Source organism: Sturnus vulgaris, chromosome 5 (assembly GCF_052056855.1).
Source record: "Sturnus vulgaris isolate bStuVul1 chromosome 5, bStuVul1.hap1, whole genome shotgun sequence".
In the NCBI taxonomy this organism is placed as follows: Eukaryota; Metazoa; Chordata; class Aves; order Passeriformes; family Sturnidae; genus Sturnus; species Sturnus vulgaris.
The window spans coordinates 74,320,158-74,331,467 of record NC_142247.1 but is presented as its reverse complement, the minus strand read 5'-3'; the positions used below and the strand labels follow the sequence as shown (position 1 = coordinate 74,331,467).

Sequence of the window (11,310 nt, the reverse complement as noted above, 5' to 3'; positions counted from 1 at the left end):
CCCGAGGGCCTGCTCCATCCCAGCTGGAGAACCACAGCGTGTCCAAATCAGCGTGTCCTGGTCACAGTGTCCCGGTCACAGTGTCCCGGTCACAGTGTCCCGCTCCGTGTCCCGGTCACAGTGTCCCGCTCCGTGTCCCGGTCACAGTGTCCTGGTCACAGTGTCCCGCTCCGTGTCCCACTCAGAGTGTCCCGCTCCGTGTGTTTTTACCAATGCCACCCGTTGGCTTCCCCCTAACGAACCCGAATGAACGAGAGCTGGGTCTGTGCCCGGCGCAGGCGCTGCCCCCAGGCCTGGGCAATCCCGGCACAATTCCAGGCTGGGCCGGGAGCGGGGAACAGCCCTGGGACAGGACCTCAGCACCCCGAACCTGCCCCAGGCGGGATTGCTCCCAGCAGGAACAGCTGCTCCAACACCGGAACCAGAACGGGACCCGGACAGGCTCATGCGCATCTCGGTGCCGTACCAGAGCCTGCTGAATTTCTGTAAACTGCTCAGGGATTTCTTGCAGTTCCTGCGGGAGCAGCTGGGCTGACCCGGAGCCCGAGCAGAGCCGGTTCTGGCTGCGGTCCCGGCCCGTTCCCGGCTGGGATCGCCACGCGGGGCCCGAGGCAGCCGCAGCCCGGGGCTGCTCCGTCCCTGCCGCCCCCCGCCCGCCCCTCGCTGCAGTCCCGTTTGTTGTTGAAATAACGCTGCTCGTGCTGCCCAGAACCGCGGTGTCAGCGCCGTTCCCGGGCAGGGCGGGGGGGCCGGGCCGGCACCGGCACCGGGAGGGAGAACGAGCGGGGCTGGCCCGGTTCGGGACGAGACAAGGGCGGAGTCGGGGCCGAGTGGGAAAAGCGCTTTAATTTGCCATGGGAGCGGCGCGGGGATGGAACGGCCCGAGCTGCGAGTCCCGGAGCCCCGAGGGACGCGCAGGTGCCGGAGGTGCCACCCTGAGCTGCTGCGGCCACCCAGGGCTGTCCCCGGTGTCACCGCTGCTGCCTCGGAGCTGCCGGGACCCCCCTCAGCCGGGAGCGCGTTTGGGATCCCTGGATCCGGGACATTCCCTCTGTTCCAGCGGGATCGCTGCTCCAGGAGCTCTCCTGGCTCCGGAGAAGGTTCTGGAGCGTGGGCGCGCCCGGAACGAGTCAGGGGTCCTGCTGGGGCCTCACCTGGAATGTCCCACACGGAGCACAGGGTTGGGGTCTCCCCGACCCCCGTTTGCTGCCCCAGCACCCCGTTCGTCTTTGGGGCCCCGGAGATGGAGCTGTGGGGCAGCCCTAAGGCTAAGCTTGGTTAGTTGGGATCGGGTGGTTTGGGATGTCGAGGTGTCGCTGTGCAGCCACCTGGGACAGGACCAGACCGACACTCTCACCTCATTTTCACACCCTCACTCCCTCCCCCTTGGTGGCCCCCGTGTCACTTCCCCCTCCCCCAGCTCATCCTCTTTGTCCCCAAAGCGGATTATGGCGCCGGCTCAGCAGGGACACGCCAGTGTGCACGGAGGGGCCACACCTCTGACAGCCTCACACGGGGCCACAGGTGTGCATGGGGGCGGGCAAAACCCCCCCCAGGTGTGCACAGGGTGTCACACCCCCCTCCAGGTGTGCAGGGAGGGTCGGGTCACACACCTGTGTAAGCAGCGTGGGCAGGTCACGCACGGCCCAGCAGGGGAGGCAGGTACTGGGGGCAGGAGATGGTCCAGGTGAGCAGGGAATGGCCCAGGCCTCTGCCCCTTGGGCAGGTAGGAGAGGTGGTGCAGGCAGGTGCCAGGTGATGCTCCCAGGCTGCACAGGCAGGTGACATCTGCTCAGGTGCAAGCGGTGCAGGCAGGAGATCCCCGGGCACGGCAGGTGGGGTTCTGGGCAGGAAGGGCTGAGGGCAGGATGGGAGATGCCCTGGGCAGGGCAGGTCCCAACAGGTGATGCCCAGGAGGTGCAGGAGGGCAGGTGATGCCCAGGTGATCCAGGTGATGCCAAATGCAGGGCAGGTGATGCAGATGCTGCCCGGATGGTGCCCCAGGCAGGACAGGTGAGACTCAGGTGATGCCCAGGCAGGATAGGTGATGCCCAGGCGGTGCTCAGGCAGGGCTGGTGGTGCAGGTGATGCCCAGGTGATGTGGGTGATGCCCAGGTGATGTGGATGATGCCCAGGTGGTGCAGCTGATGCAGGTGCTGCTCAGGTGGTGCCCCAGGCAGGGCTGGTGATACGGGTGATGCCCAGGTGATGCCCAGGCCGGGCAGGACTCAGATCTCCGGTCGCAGGTCCCGGGTCAGCCCCGCCCCCGGTCCCACCCCCCCCGGTCCCGCCCCCGCCCCCCCCGTCCCGCCGGGCCGGGGCAGCAGCGCCGGGGGCGGCGGCGCCGGGCAGGTACGGGGGGGCGGGGGCCGGGGGGGGCCGGGGGCTGCGGGACGGCCGGGGGCGACGGGGAGAGGGGACAGTGGGGGGCCATGATCCCGGGGAGGGGGTCCCGGGGCGGGTGGGGTGTCCCGGACACGGGGGTCCTCTGCCCGGGGGTGACACGGGGGGAGTGACAGCCAGGGACCGCGGAGCGGGGGAGAGGGAAGGGATCCCCCCCGACCCCCCCTGCCCCAACAGGGAGCGCGTCCCGGGGGGAGCAGCGTGCGGGACCCCCCAGCCCGGTGCCGGGGATGGTTGGGGTGGCAGATGGGGAGCGCCCCCCCTTCCCCTGCCCTAATTACCTGCCGCTAATTGGGGAGGGGGGGGCACCATATGGCTCCCACTGCCATTGCGGGGAACGCTGAGGGTCCCCCTGCAGACCCCCGGGGCTGGGGGAGTCGCACAGTGCGGGGCGTGGGGGGGACACGAGGGGGGACACGGCTGTCCCACAGGGAACGGTGCCGGCCTGGCACCTCCCGGTGAGACCCTCGGGCGGGGACAGGGACACCTTGGGGACATGCGCCGGGGACAGGGACAGCACCCTGGGGTCCTGGGGAAAGAGACCCCCGCGTGGTGACAGCGCTGGGGACCCCAGGAGAGGGGAGCTGGCAGGGGCACAGGGACCCAGGAAAGGGACCTCGGGGTGGTGACAGGGCTGTCACTGGGGCTGTCCGGCTGGGGGACATTGAGCAGGGGCCTGGGGACAGGGGCGCGGGGCCGGGGGTGGCAGCCCCGCTCCTCCCTCTCCGCCACAGGCGGCCCCCGAGGTCCCCTTGTCCCCATGGCGGCCGCGTCCTGCCCGGCGCTCCTGGCCGCCTGCCTGGCGCTGCACCTGGCCACAGGTGAGCATCCGGGGGGCACCTGGAGGGCAGGGGACACCTGAGGGGGACACCGGGGCTGGGAGGGACCCAGTGGGCGTCTGGTCGGGACTCAAGGAGGGCAACTAGGGGTGGTGGGGACACAAGGGATGCGGCCACCAGGGAATGAGGACTTGAGGACATGGGAAGCGGACCCTGGGAGGTGAGAGGTGGGACCCCAGGGCATGGGGACACAGAGGACCCTGGGGAGGACCCAAAGATGTCACCTGAGTGCAGGACCACTCCAGAGTCTCTTGGGGATGGAAGCTTGGGGGTGAGAACCAAGGGGTGGGGACCCTGGGGGACACGAGCGACCGCGCTGGGGGCCCAGGAGGTGGGACTTGGGCGGTGGGGACACGGCGGGGACCGAGCGGGGACCGAGCGGGGAGCTGGGAATGCGGATGGGGTTGTTAGTCCAGGGATAAGGGGACGGGGACACGAGAGACCCTGCTGGCCCTCGGGGAACGGGTGGGACCTGGAGAGGGGGGGTCAGGGGCTGGGGGCCACACCCGCCCGGACACGCGTGTGCCCATCCCCGGCGCGGCCATGGCAGCCCGGGGCGACGGCTGCAGCGGCTTCGGGAACCTGTTCACGGAGATCGCGGAGAACAGCGCCCACGGCAGCCTGGTGGCGCGGCTGCCCCCGCCGGGGGACGCGGGGGGCGCCGGGGGCGGCGCCGGCCTCCAGCTGTGCCTGGTGGGCGCCGACGCCTCCTGGTTCTACCTGGACGGGCGCAGCGTCCGGCTCAACGTCTCGGCCGGGCGGGCGCTGGACCGTGAGGTGACACCGCCGGGACACCCCCAGTGCCCTGTCCTGTGTCCATCCTGTGCCCACTGGCCATCCTGAATCCACCCCCACCCGTGCTGTGTCCATCCTGCATCCTTCTTATGTTTATCTTCCTCCATCCATCCATCCATCCATCCATCCATCCATCCCACACCCACCTGTGTCCATCCTGTGTCTGTCATCCACACTCCATCTATCCTGGATCCACCATCATCTGTCCATGTTCCATTCATCCTCCTTCTTCTGCCCATCCTGTATCCGTCCTCCATCCACTCTATGTCCATCCCGTGTCCACCCTGTGTCTATGCCATGTCCATCCTGTACTCCTCCTGTGTCCACCCCGTGTCCATCCATCCACGCTCCCTCCGTGCTGAGTTTCCCCATCCTGCAGGTCCCTCCATCCCAGACCATCCTGCCCCCCAGCTGGGACCCTCCTGCCCCCGCTTGGCAGGGACCCCCGCATGTCCCCCTGGGGCAGCTCCCCGTGTCACCCCCTGTCCCAGTGCCCCCGTCCCTTGTCCCCTGCAGGAGCTGGAGTCCCCGGTGCTGATGGTGGCCCTGACCTGTGCTGAGGACGGCTCTTCCCCGGTACGGCCACGCGCGGAGGGGACCTCGGGGGCTCTGGGGGGGCCCGGTACCACCCTGGGCACTCCCCGTGTCCCTCCCCTGGCAGGTGGAGTTCCGGATCATCGTCCAGGTCCTGAACGAGAACGACAACCGGCCCCACTTCCAGGGGGCCACGGTCCTCACCCACAACGTCAGCGAGGTGACAGTGGCACTGTGGGCACACGTGGAGTCTGGGGTGGTGACATGGTGGTGACATGGCCTCGGGGATGGGGCAGGGATGGGCACCAGGACAGGGGTGGCGTGTGCATGGACTGGGGACAGGGATGGGGACAGAGGTGGTAATGGGCACAGTGATGGGCGTGGGCACAGGGACAGCGTTGGTGACAGGGTGGGTGCCCAGAAGGGATGGGGACACCCAAAAGTAGGAATGGGGATATTGGGTGTGCTCGTGAATGCTGGGGGTGTTCGGGGACCCCCCGATGCATCTCAGGGATGTTTGGGGCTGTGGGGTCTGTTTGGGGACCGTAGGGGGTGTGTTTGGGAACCACGGGGGGTGTTTTGGGATGTGGGGTCTATTTGGGGAGTGTGGGGTGCTCGGGGACCCCCGGGGTGCCCCGGGCCCGCTGGTGACCCCCGGGGCAGCTGGCTCCGGTGCACTCGGTGGTGTTCAGCGCCCAGGCCGAGGACGCGGACGGGGACACGCTCATGTACGTCATCGACACGGCCTCGGTGAGCCGGGGCGGGGGCGGCGGCGGCTGCGGGGGGGGGGAGGTCGGGGCCATCTGCCGGGCTGACCGACCCCCCCTCACCGCCCCAGCCCGACGCTCGCTTCTTCCGCATCGACCTCCCGAACAGCGGCCGCGTGGTGCTGGCGCGCCCGCTCGACTTCGAGAGCCGGCGGCACCTCGAGGTGGTCGTCACCGCCGTGGTGAGACCCCCGCCCGCCCGCCGACCCCCGTGTGTCCCCCCGTGCCCGCGGGACCCTCACCCGTGGCACTCTGACGTGGGACCCCCATCTGTGAGACCCCGCTTGTGGGACTCTGGTGCAGGACCCTGATACGAGAACCGCCCCCCCCGCCCACCCTCATGAGTGGGGCCCTAGTCCCGACCCCAGCCCCGCCCCCACAGAGCCCCCCCGCCCGCGACTCTGGGGTCCCGGTGCCCACCGCAGCTTTTCGGGGTCACAGCCGTGCCACGGGCGGGGTGCGGGGGTCCCCCCAGCCTTCCCGCCCCCCCCACGCCCGCCGGCCGTCCCCGCTGGCCCCGCTAATTGGGGGTGACGTGATCCCGTCACCTGCCCTCAATCCCCCTCATTTCCTTAATGGGCCACCTGCGCCCCCTCCCCCTCCGGCTCCCCGCCCCCACCCCGGCTCCCCCCGGCTCCCCCGTGCCCTGCTGGGAGCTCGGCGGGACCCCCCGGGCCGGGGCTGAGACCCCCACTCCTGCCTGGGGCCGAGGGCTCCTGTCCCTCCAGGTCCCCTTTACATGAGGGTCCCTGCCCCGTGGAGGTCCCCGTGGCTGGGGGCTCACCGCTCAATGGGGTCCTGCCCCATGAGGGTCCCTGTACTTGTGGGGTCACCATTTAATGGGGTCCCTACCCCGTGGGGGTCCCTGTACTTGTGGGGTCACCATTCAGTGGGGTCCCTGCCCCGTGGGGGTCCCTGCTCCCAGGGGTTTCCCTGCATTCCTGGGGTGTCCCCATGCCATGAGGGTCCCTGTGCCCTCTGTGCACCCCCAGCAGGTTTTGGGGCGCCCCGTGCCCCGTTTTTCCCTGCAGGAGATGAACACCCGGGAGCGGTTCAACGCCTCGGCGCGGGTGCGGGTCAATGTCCTGGACGGGGATGACCAGTACCCCCAATTCCTGCCCTGCGCCCCCCGCGCCCCCCACAGCCCCCCCGTCTGCACCAGCCCCGTCTACACCGCCAACGTCACCGAGGGCCAGCTCCAGGTGGGACACGGGACCCTGGGGACACCGCGGGGACAAGGGCGTCGGGGGGTCCCGCGGGGCTCAGCCGGACACCTCCGTGTCCCCTCCTTGTCCCCAGGGGGGTCCCCTGAGCTTCAGCCCCGGCGCCGTCTATGCCGAGGATGGGGACAGGGGGCTGCGGGCGGCCATCACCTACTCCCTGCTGGCAGGTACCGGGGCACACCGGGGGGACACGGGGGGATACAGGGCGACACAGGGGTCAGGGAGGTGGGGACACAGGGACAGAAGCGTGGGCAGGAGCGCAGGGACAGGGACACCGCAATACGGAACATGGGGACAGGGATGCGGTGGGAGGGGACATGGGTGGGCAGAGGTGGCCGGGGTGGTTCCCAGGGCCGCCCTGTGCCCCCCAGTCCCTGCCAGTGCCGGGGGTCTCTGTATGGCGGGGGGTGTCTGTGCTGATGGGGGTGCCCGTGCTGCGGGGTGTCCCGCCGGGGGGGCCCAAGTGAGCACAATCCAATTGCCGGATCCACTGGGGCAAATTGAATAAAGGGATTGAGCTGGGTGGGTCCTAATCCCTGCCCCGCTCCTGCGCGGGGGGGTGCGGGGTGGGGCTCAGCCCCTGGTGCACCCAAGGGTGCTCCAGCACCAGAGGGGTTAACCCCCCCTCCATACTGGAGTTCAAAGGGTTAATAACGCCCTCCCCGTACGTCGTCCCCCCAACCCACCCCCCAAAATAAAGGGGGTCCTCCCCACCATGAAGGTCCTTGAACGGGTGGGGGGGGACATCAGGGACCTCTAGGGAGTTTCCCACAGTGCCCCGGGGCAAGAGGCGGGAGGGGGGTGGTCCGGGGGTGGTCCGGGGGTGGTCCAGGGGTGGGGGGGAGGGGGGGCCTCGGGGGGTCCTCATCTCTGTGCCCCCCCAGGTCAGGAGAGCAGCAGGTTCCACATCGACAACGTGACCGGGGCCATTACGCTGCTGCGGGCGGTGGAGAGCAGCCGGCAGACCCCCGAGATCTGCCTCAGCGTCATGGTGGGCGGGGGTCCTGGGGAGACTGGGGGACACTCGGGGAGATGGGGTCCCTGGGGACATGGGGTCCCTGGGATGGTGGGAGCTGCCTGGGGTACTCCCGGAAGCCCCCATGGGTGCCCCCATGGGAGCTGGTGGCAGACCTGAGTGTCCCGTGTGTCCCCCCTCCTCTGTGACCCCCGGCCCTTTCCTGTGTCCCCTTTCTGTCCTCTTCCTGTCCCCTCTGTGTCCCCCGGGTCCTGTGGCCGTGTGTCCCCGCAGGCCTCGCAGGTGAACGACCCCTCCAAGTACGCGGTGGCGCGGGCCCTGGTGCGGGTGCTGGCCCCGAACCGGCACCCGCCGCGCTTCCCCCGCGCCCGGTACCGCGCGTTCGTGCCCGCGGCCCCGCGCCGCGCCGCGCTGCTGCTCACCTTCGGCGGACAGGTGCTCGCCCTGCGCGCACACGACCCCGACTTCCCCGAGGTGAGCGGGGCAGGGCGGGCAGAGGAGCAGGTGAGGGTACAGGTGGGATGCAGGTGAAGATGCAGGTGAGGATGCAGGTAGAGACGCAGGTGGGATGCAGACAAGGTGCAGGAAGGGGGTGCGGGCAGGGGGACAGGCAGGGGGCGGATGGGGAAGTAGGTAGGGAACACAGGTAGGGAATGCAGGTAGAGGTGTGGGCAGCGATGCGGGTGGGGGGGGGTGCAAGCAGGGGCTGACCCCACCCCGCAGGGGGTGAATCCCCAGGTGCGCTACACCCTGAGCCACGGCGCCAACCAGAGCCAGCAGCTGTTCCAGGTGATGCCCAACGGGCTCCTGGTGGCCCAGGCGGATCAGCTGCGGCCCGGGCAGAGCTTCCACCTGCAGGTGAGCCTGGGGATGGGGGACAGGGGGACACTGGGGGCCAGAGGGGACTGGGGGGCACGGGGAAGCTGGAGGGTGTGGGTACCAGAGGGGCACCACGGACTGGGTGCCACCAGAAAGGGGACACGGGGGAGACAGAGAGGACACTGAGGCTTGGGGGCACCTCCGTGTCCCCTTTGTGTGTCCCCACGGTGCCACAGCCATGTCCCCGCGTCCTCACCGTGTCCCCCTGTCCCCTCCACGCCCCCTCCTCCACAGGTGCTGGCGCGGGACGAGGAATCGGGCGAGACCTCGAACACCACGGTGGAGCTGGAGGTGCTGTGGCCGGGGCAGGCGGGTATGGAGGCGGACACCCCAAAAAACCCCCCAGAGACCCCTCTGTGACCATCCCCTTGGCACCGGCACACTCCCCAGGGACCTTTTACAGGGACCCCCCCGTGCCCCATGGCACCAGGGTGCCCCAGGAACCCCCCAGAGCCCCCCTGCCCCAGCGATGGGGTCTCCCCCAGGGTGAAGAGGCGCCCCTCACGTCCCCGGCATTGTGTCCCCCCAGTGATGGAATTTCCCCGAGCTCCCCACGGTGACAGAGTCCCCAGGCCACCCCCGTACTGCGATGGGTTCCCCCCCCGGGATGTGATGCGGGGTCCCCTTCCCTCCCCGCACCCCCGAGACTCCTCGGAGCCCCCGGGCTGTGCCGGGGTTTGCCCCCGACGATGTCGCCCCCTCCCCTGACGCGTCCCCTCTGTGTCGCAGCCCCGCGGGACCCGTCGGAGCCGCCGGCCGTGCGGGGGGTGCCGTTGGGGGCGGTGGCGGGGGGCGCGGGGGCGCTGCTCCTGCTCGGGGCCGTGCTGCTGCTGGCGCTCCTGGCGCTGCGGGCGCGGCGGCGGCGGCGGCGGCAGCAGCGCACGGCGGACCGGGCCGCGCTCGCCATCGAGAAGCACCCCAACGTGGTAGGGGCCCCCCAGCCCCCGGGCCCCCCGACCCCCGGAGTCCCCGACACCCCCCTGCACCTCCAACCCCCCCTCCGGGGCACCCCCGGCTCTCCCCGACCCGCCCCCAGAACCCCCCCAACACCCCCTCCCCGAACCTTCAAAGCTCCCCCAGTTCCCCTCCGCACCCCCAAACCCCTGCACACCCCCAGCTCTCCCCAAACCCACCCCCGGCTGTGGGGGGCAGGGAAGGGGGTCCCCGGGTCAGGGGGGGGCGCTGCGGGACCGGGGACCCTCCGGGGGGGGGGGGGGGGGGAAAGGGGGACCCCTGCTTTGGAGGGGCTGGGAAGGAAGGGGGTCTGGGGGGCCTGTGGGCTCTGCTGGTTTGGGGGGGCCGGAGGAAGGGGGTGCCCAGGTCTGGGGGGGCTGGAAGGAGGGACGCCCCCCGCCTCAGTTTCCCAGCTGACCCCCCCCGTTCCCCCCCGCAGAGCCTGAGGTGGTTCCAGCCGGTGAGTGGGGGGGAAGGGGCGATCCCCAGGGAGGGCGGGGACCCCCAAAAACTGCTGGGGGGGGGGAGAGTCACCCTGCTCTGAGCCCCCCCAAAAGGAGGATGCGGGGTCCCCTGTGTCAGGGGGGTCCTATGGGGGGGTCCCATTAGGGGGGGTCCCGTGGGGAGATCGGGGTGCTGGGCCGGGATTGAGGTGCTGGGGGGGGTCCCATGAGGGGGTCCCGGGGAGCTGGGCCGGGATTGAGGTGCTGGGGGGTCCTGGGTGCTGGGGAGACATTGGGGTGCTGGGGGTCCCATGGAAGAGGTGGGGATGCTGGGGAGGTGAGGGTCCCTGTGCTGGGGGGGGTCCCATGGGCGGGTCCCTGTGCTTGGGGGGGTCCCAAGGGGGGTGGTCCCTGGTCTGGGCGGGGTTTGGAGCACTGGGGGTCCCCTTGGGGGGGCTTCGGGGTGCTGGGGGCTCCATGGAGGGTCCCCGCGCGGTGGGGTGTCCCGTGGGGGCGTCCCCTGGGCCCCCTGATCCCCCTGACCCCTGTGCCCCCTCCGCAGGTCCAGGCCGGCAAGTCGCCCCCGAGCCCCCCGCGGCTCTACTACCCCAACGAGGGCTACAGCGAGGTGGGGGAGGCGCTCCCGCCGCCCCCCCCGCCCCCGCCGCCCCCCCCGCCGCCGCCGCCTCCCGCCCCCCAGCCGCCCCCCAAACCCCAGGCCAACTCCGTGGGGCGGCCGGGGGGGGGCTCGCCCGGGGAGGGGGGGGCATCCCCGCGGGGGTCACCCCCGCCCGCCCAAGCCAGCCCCAGCCCCCCCCGCGCCCCCAGCCCGGCCGAGGGCTCGGGGGGTCCCGCGGAGGGCGGGGGGGGCAGCCCAGTGCCGGGGGGGCGGCGGGGGGGGGCGCTGGGGGTGCTGCCGGCGCTGGAGGAGGTGAGCGAGGAGAGCCTGGAGGAGGGGCCGGGCAGCGACCCCCGAGTGCCGCCCCCGCTGCTGCAGCTGCTCGAGGACTCCATCGAGTGCTGAGGGGCTCGGGGGGGCGCAATAAACACCTGGAAAGACACTGGTGGGAACTGGGCAGCGCTGGGATGCACTGCTTGGCACTGGGGGGACACCGGGGAGTTACTGGGATGCACTGGGGGTCACTGGGAGGCACTGAGCGTAACTGGGATATCCTGGGGGGCTGTCCCCCCCCCATTTGGGCGTTCCCGCGTTTCCCCGTGGCCCCGCCTCTGGGGGGGTGGTGTCCTCCCCTGACCACGCCCCTTAAAGGCGCCGCGTCCCTCGAGCGGCCCCGGCAGCGCTGCCCCGGAGGGGGGGGCGGGGGGTCCCCGGAGCGTCCTCACGAGGGACGTGGGGTCCCTGTGCCCCGCGGGGGGGGGGGGGGGTCGGGTGCCCTGGGGGTCCCCTGGGAGTCGTGGGGGTCCCCGAGGGGTGCCCTTCCCCCACGCGTGACCCCGTGGCCGTGGGCGGCCCCGCTAAGAGGCTTGAGCCGGAGT

The 11,310-nt window shown here is 71.1% G+C and overlaps 1 protein-coding gene and 1 long non-coding RNA gene across 2 annotated transcripts in view; both read left to right on the top strand.

Moving 5' to 3' along the window:
- Nucleotides 1-11,310, top strand: part of LOC148223808 (uncharacterized) — a 135,342-nt gene that overhangs the window by 5,964 nt on the left and 118,068 nt on the right. The gene's annotated exons all lie outside the window — the stretch shown is intronic.
- Nucleotides 3,164-10,837, top strand: LOC148223812 (cadherin-related family member 5-like). Its single transcript, XM_088166044.1, has 15 exons — nucleotides 3,164-3,224; nucleotides 3,793-4,019; nucleotides 4,554-4,613; nucleotides 4,699-4,791; nucleotides 5,235-5,321; nucleotides 5,410-5,520; nucleotides 6,370-6,540; nucleotides 6,638-6,728; nucleotides 7,446-7,552; nucleotides 7,811-8,011; nucleotides 8,261-8,395; nucleotides 8,651-8,729; nucleotides 9,146-9,342; nucleotides 9,810-9,830; nucleotides 10,376-10,837. The coding sequence occupies exons 1-15, from the start codon at nucleotides 3,164-3,166 to the stop codon at nucleotides 10,835-10,837; spliced, it is 2,103 nt and encodes a 700-aa protein (XP_088022170.1).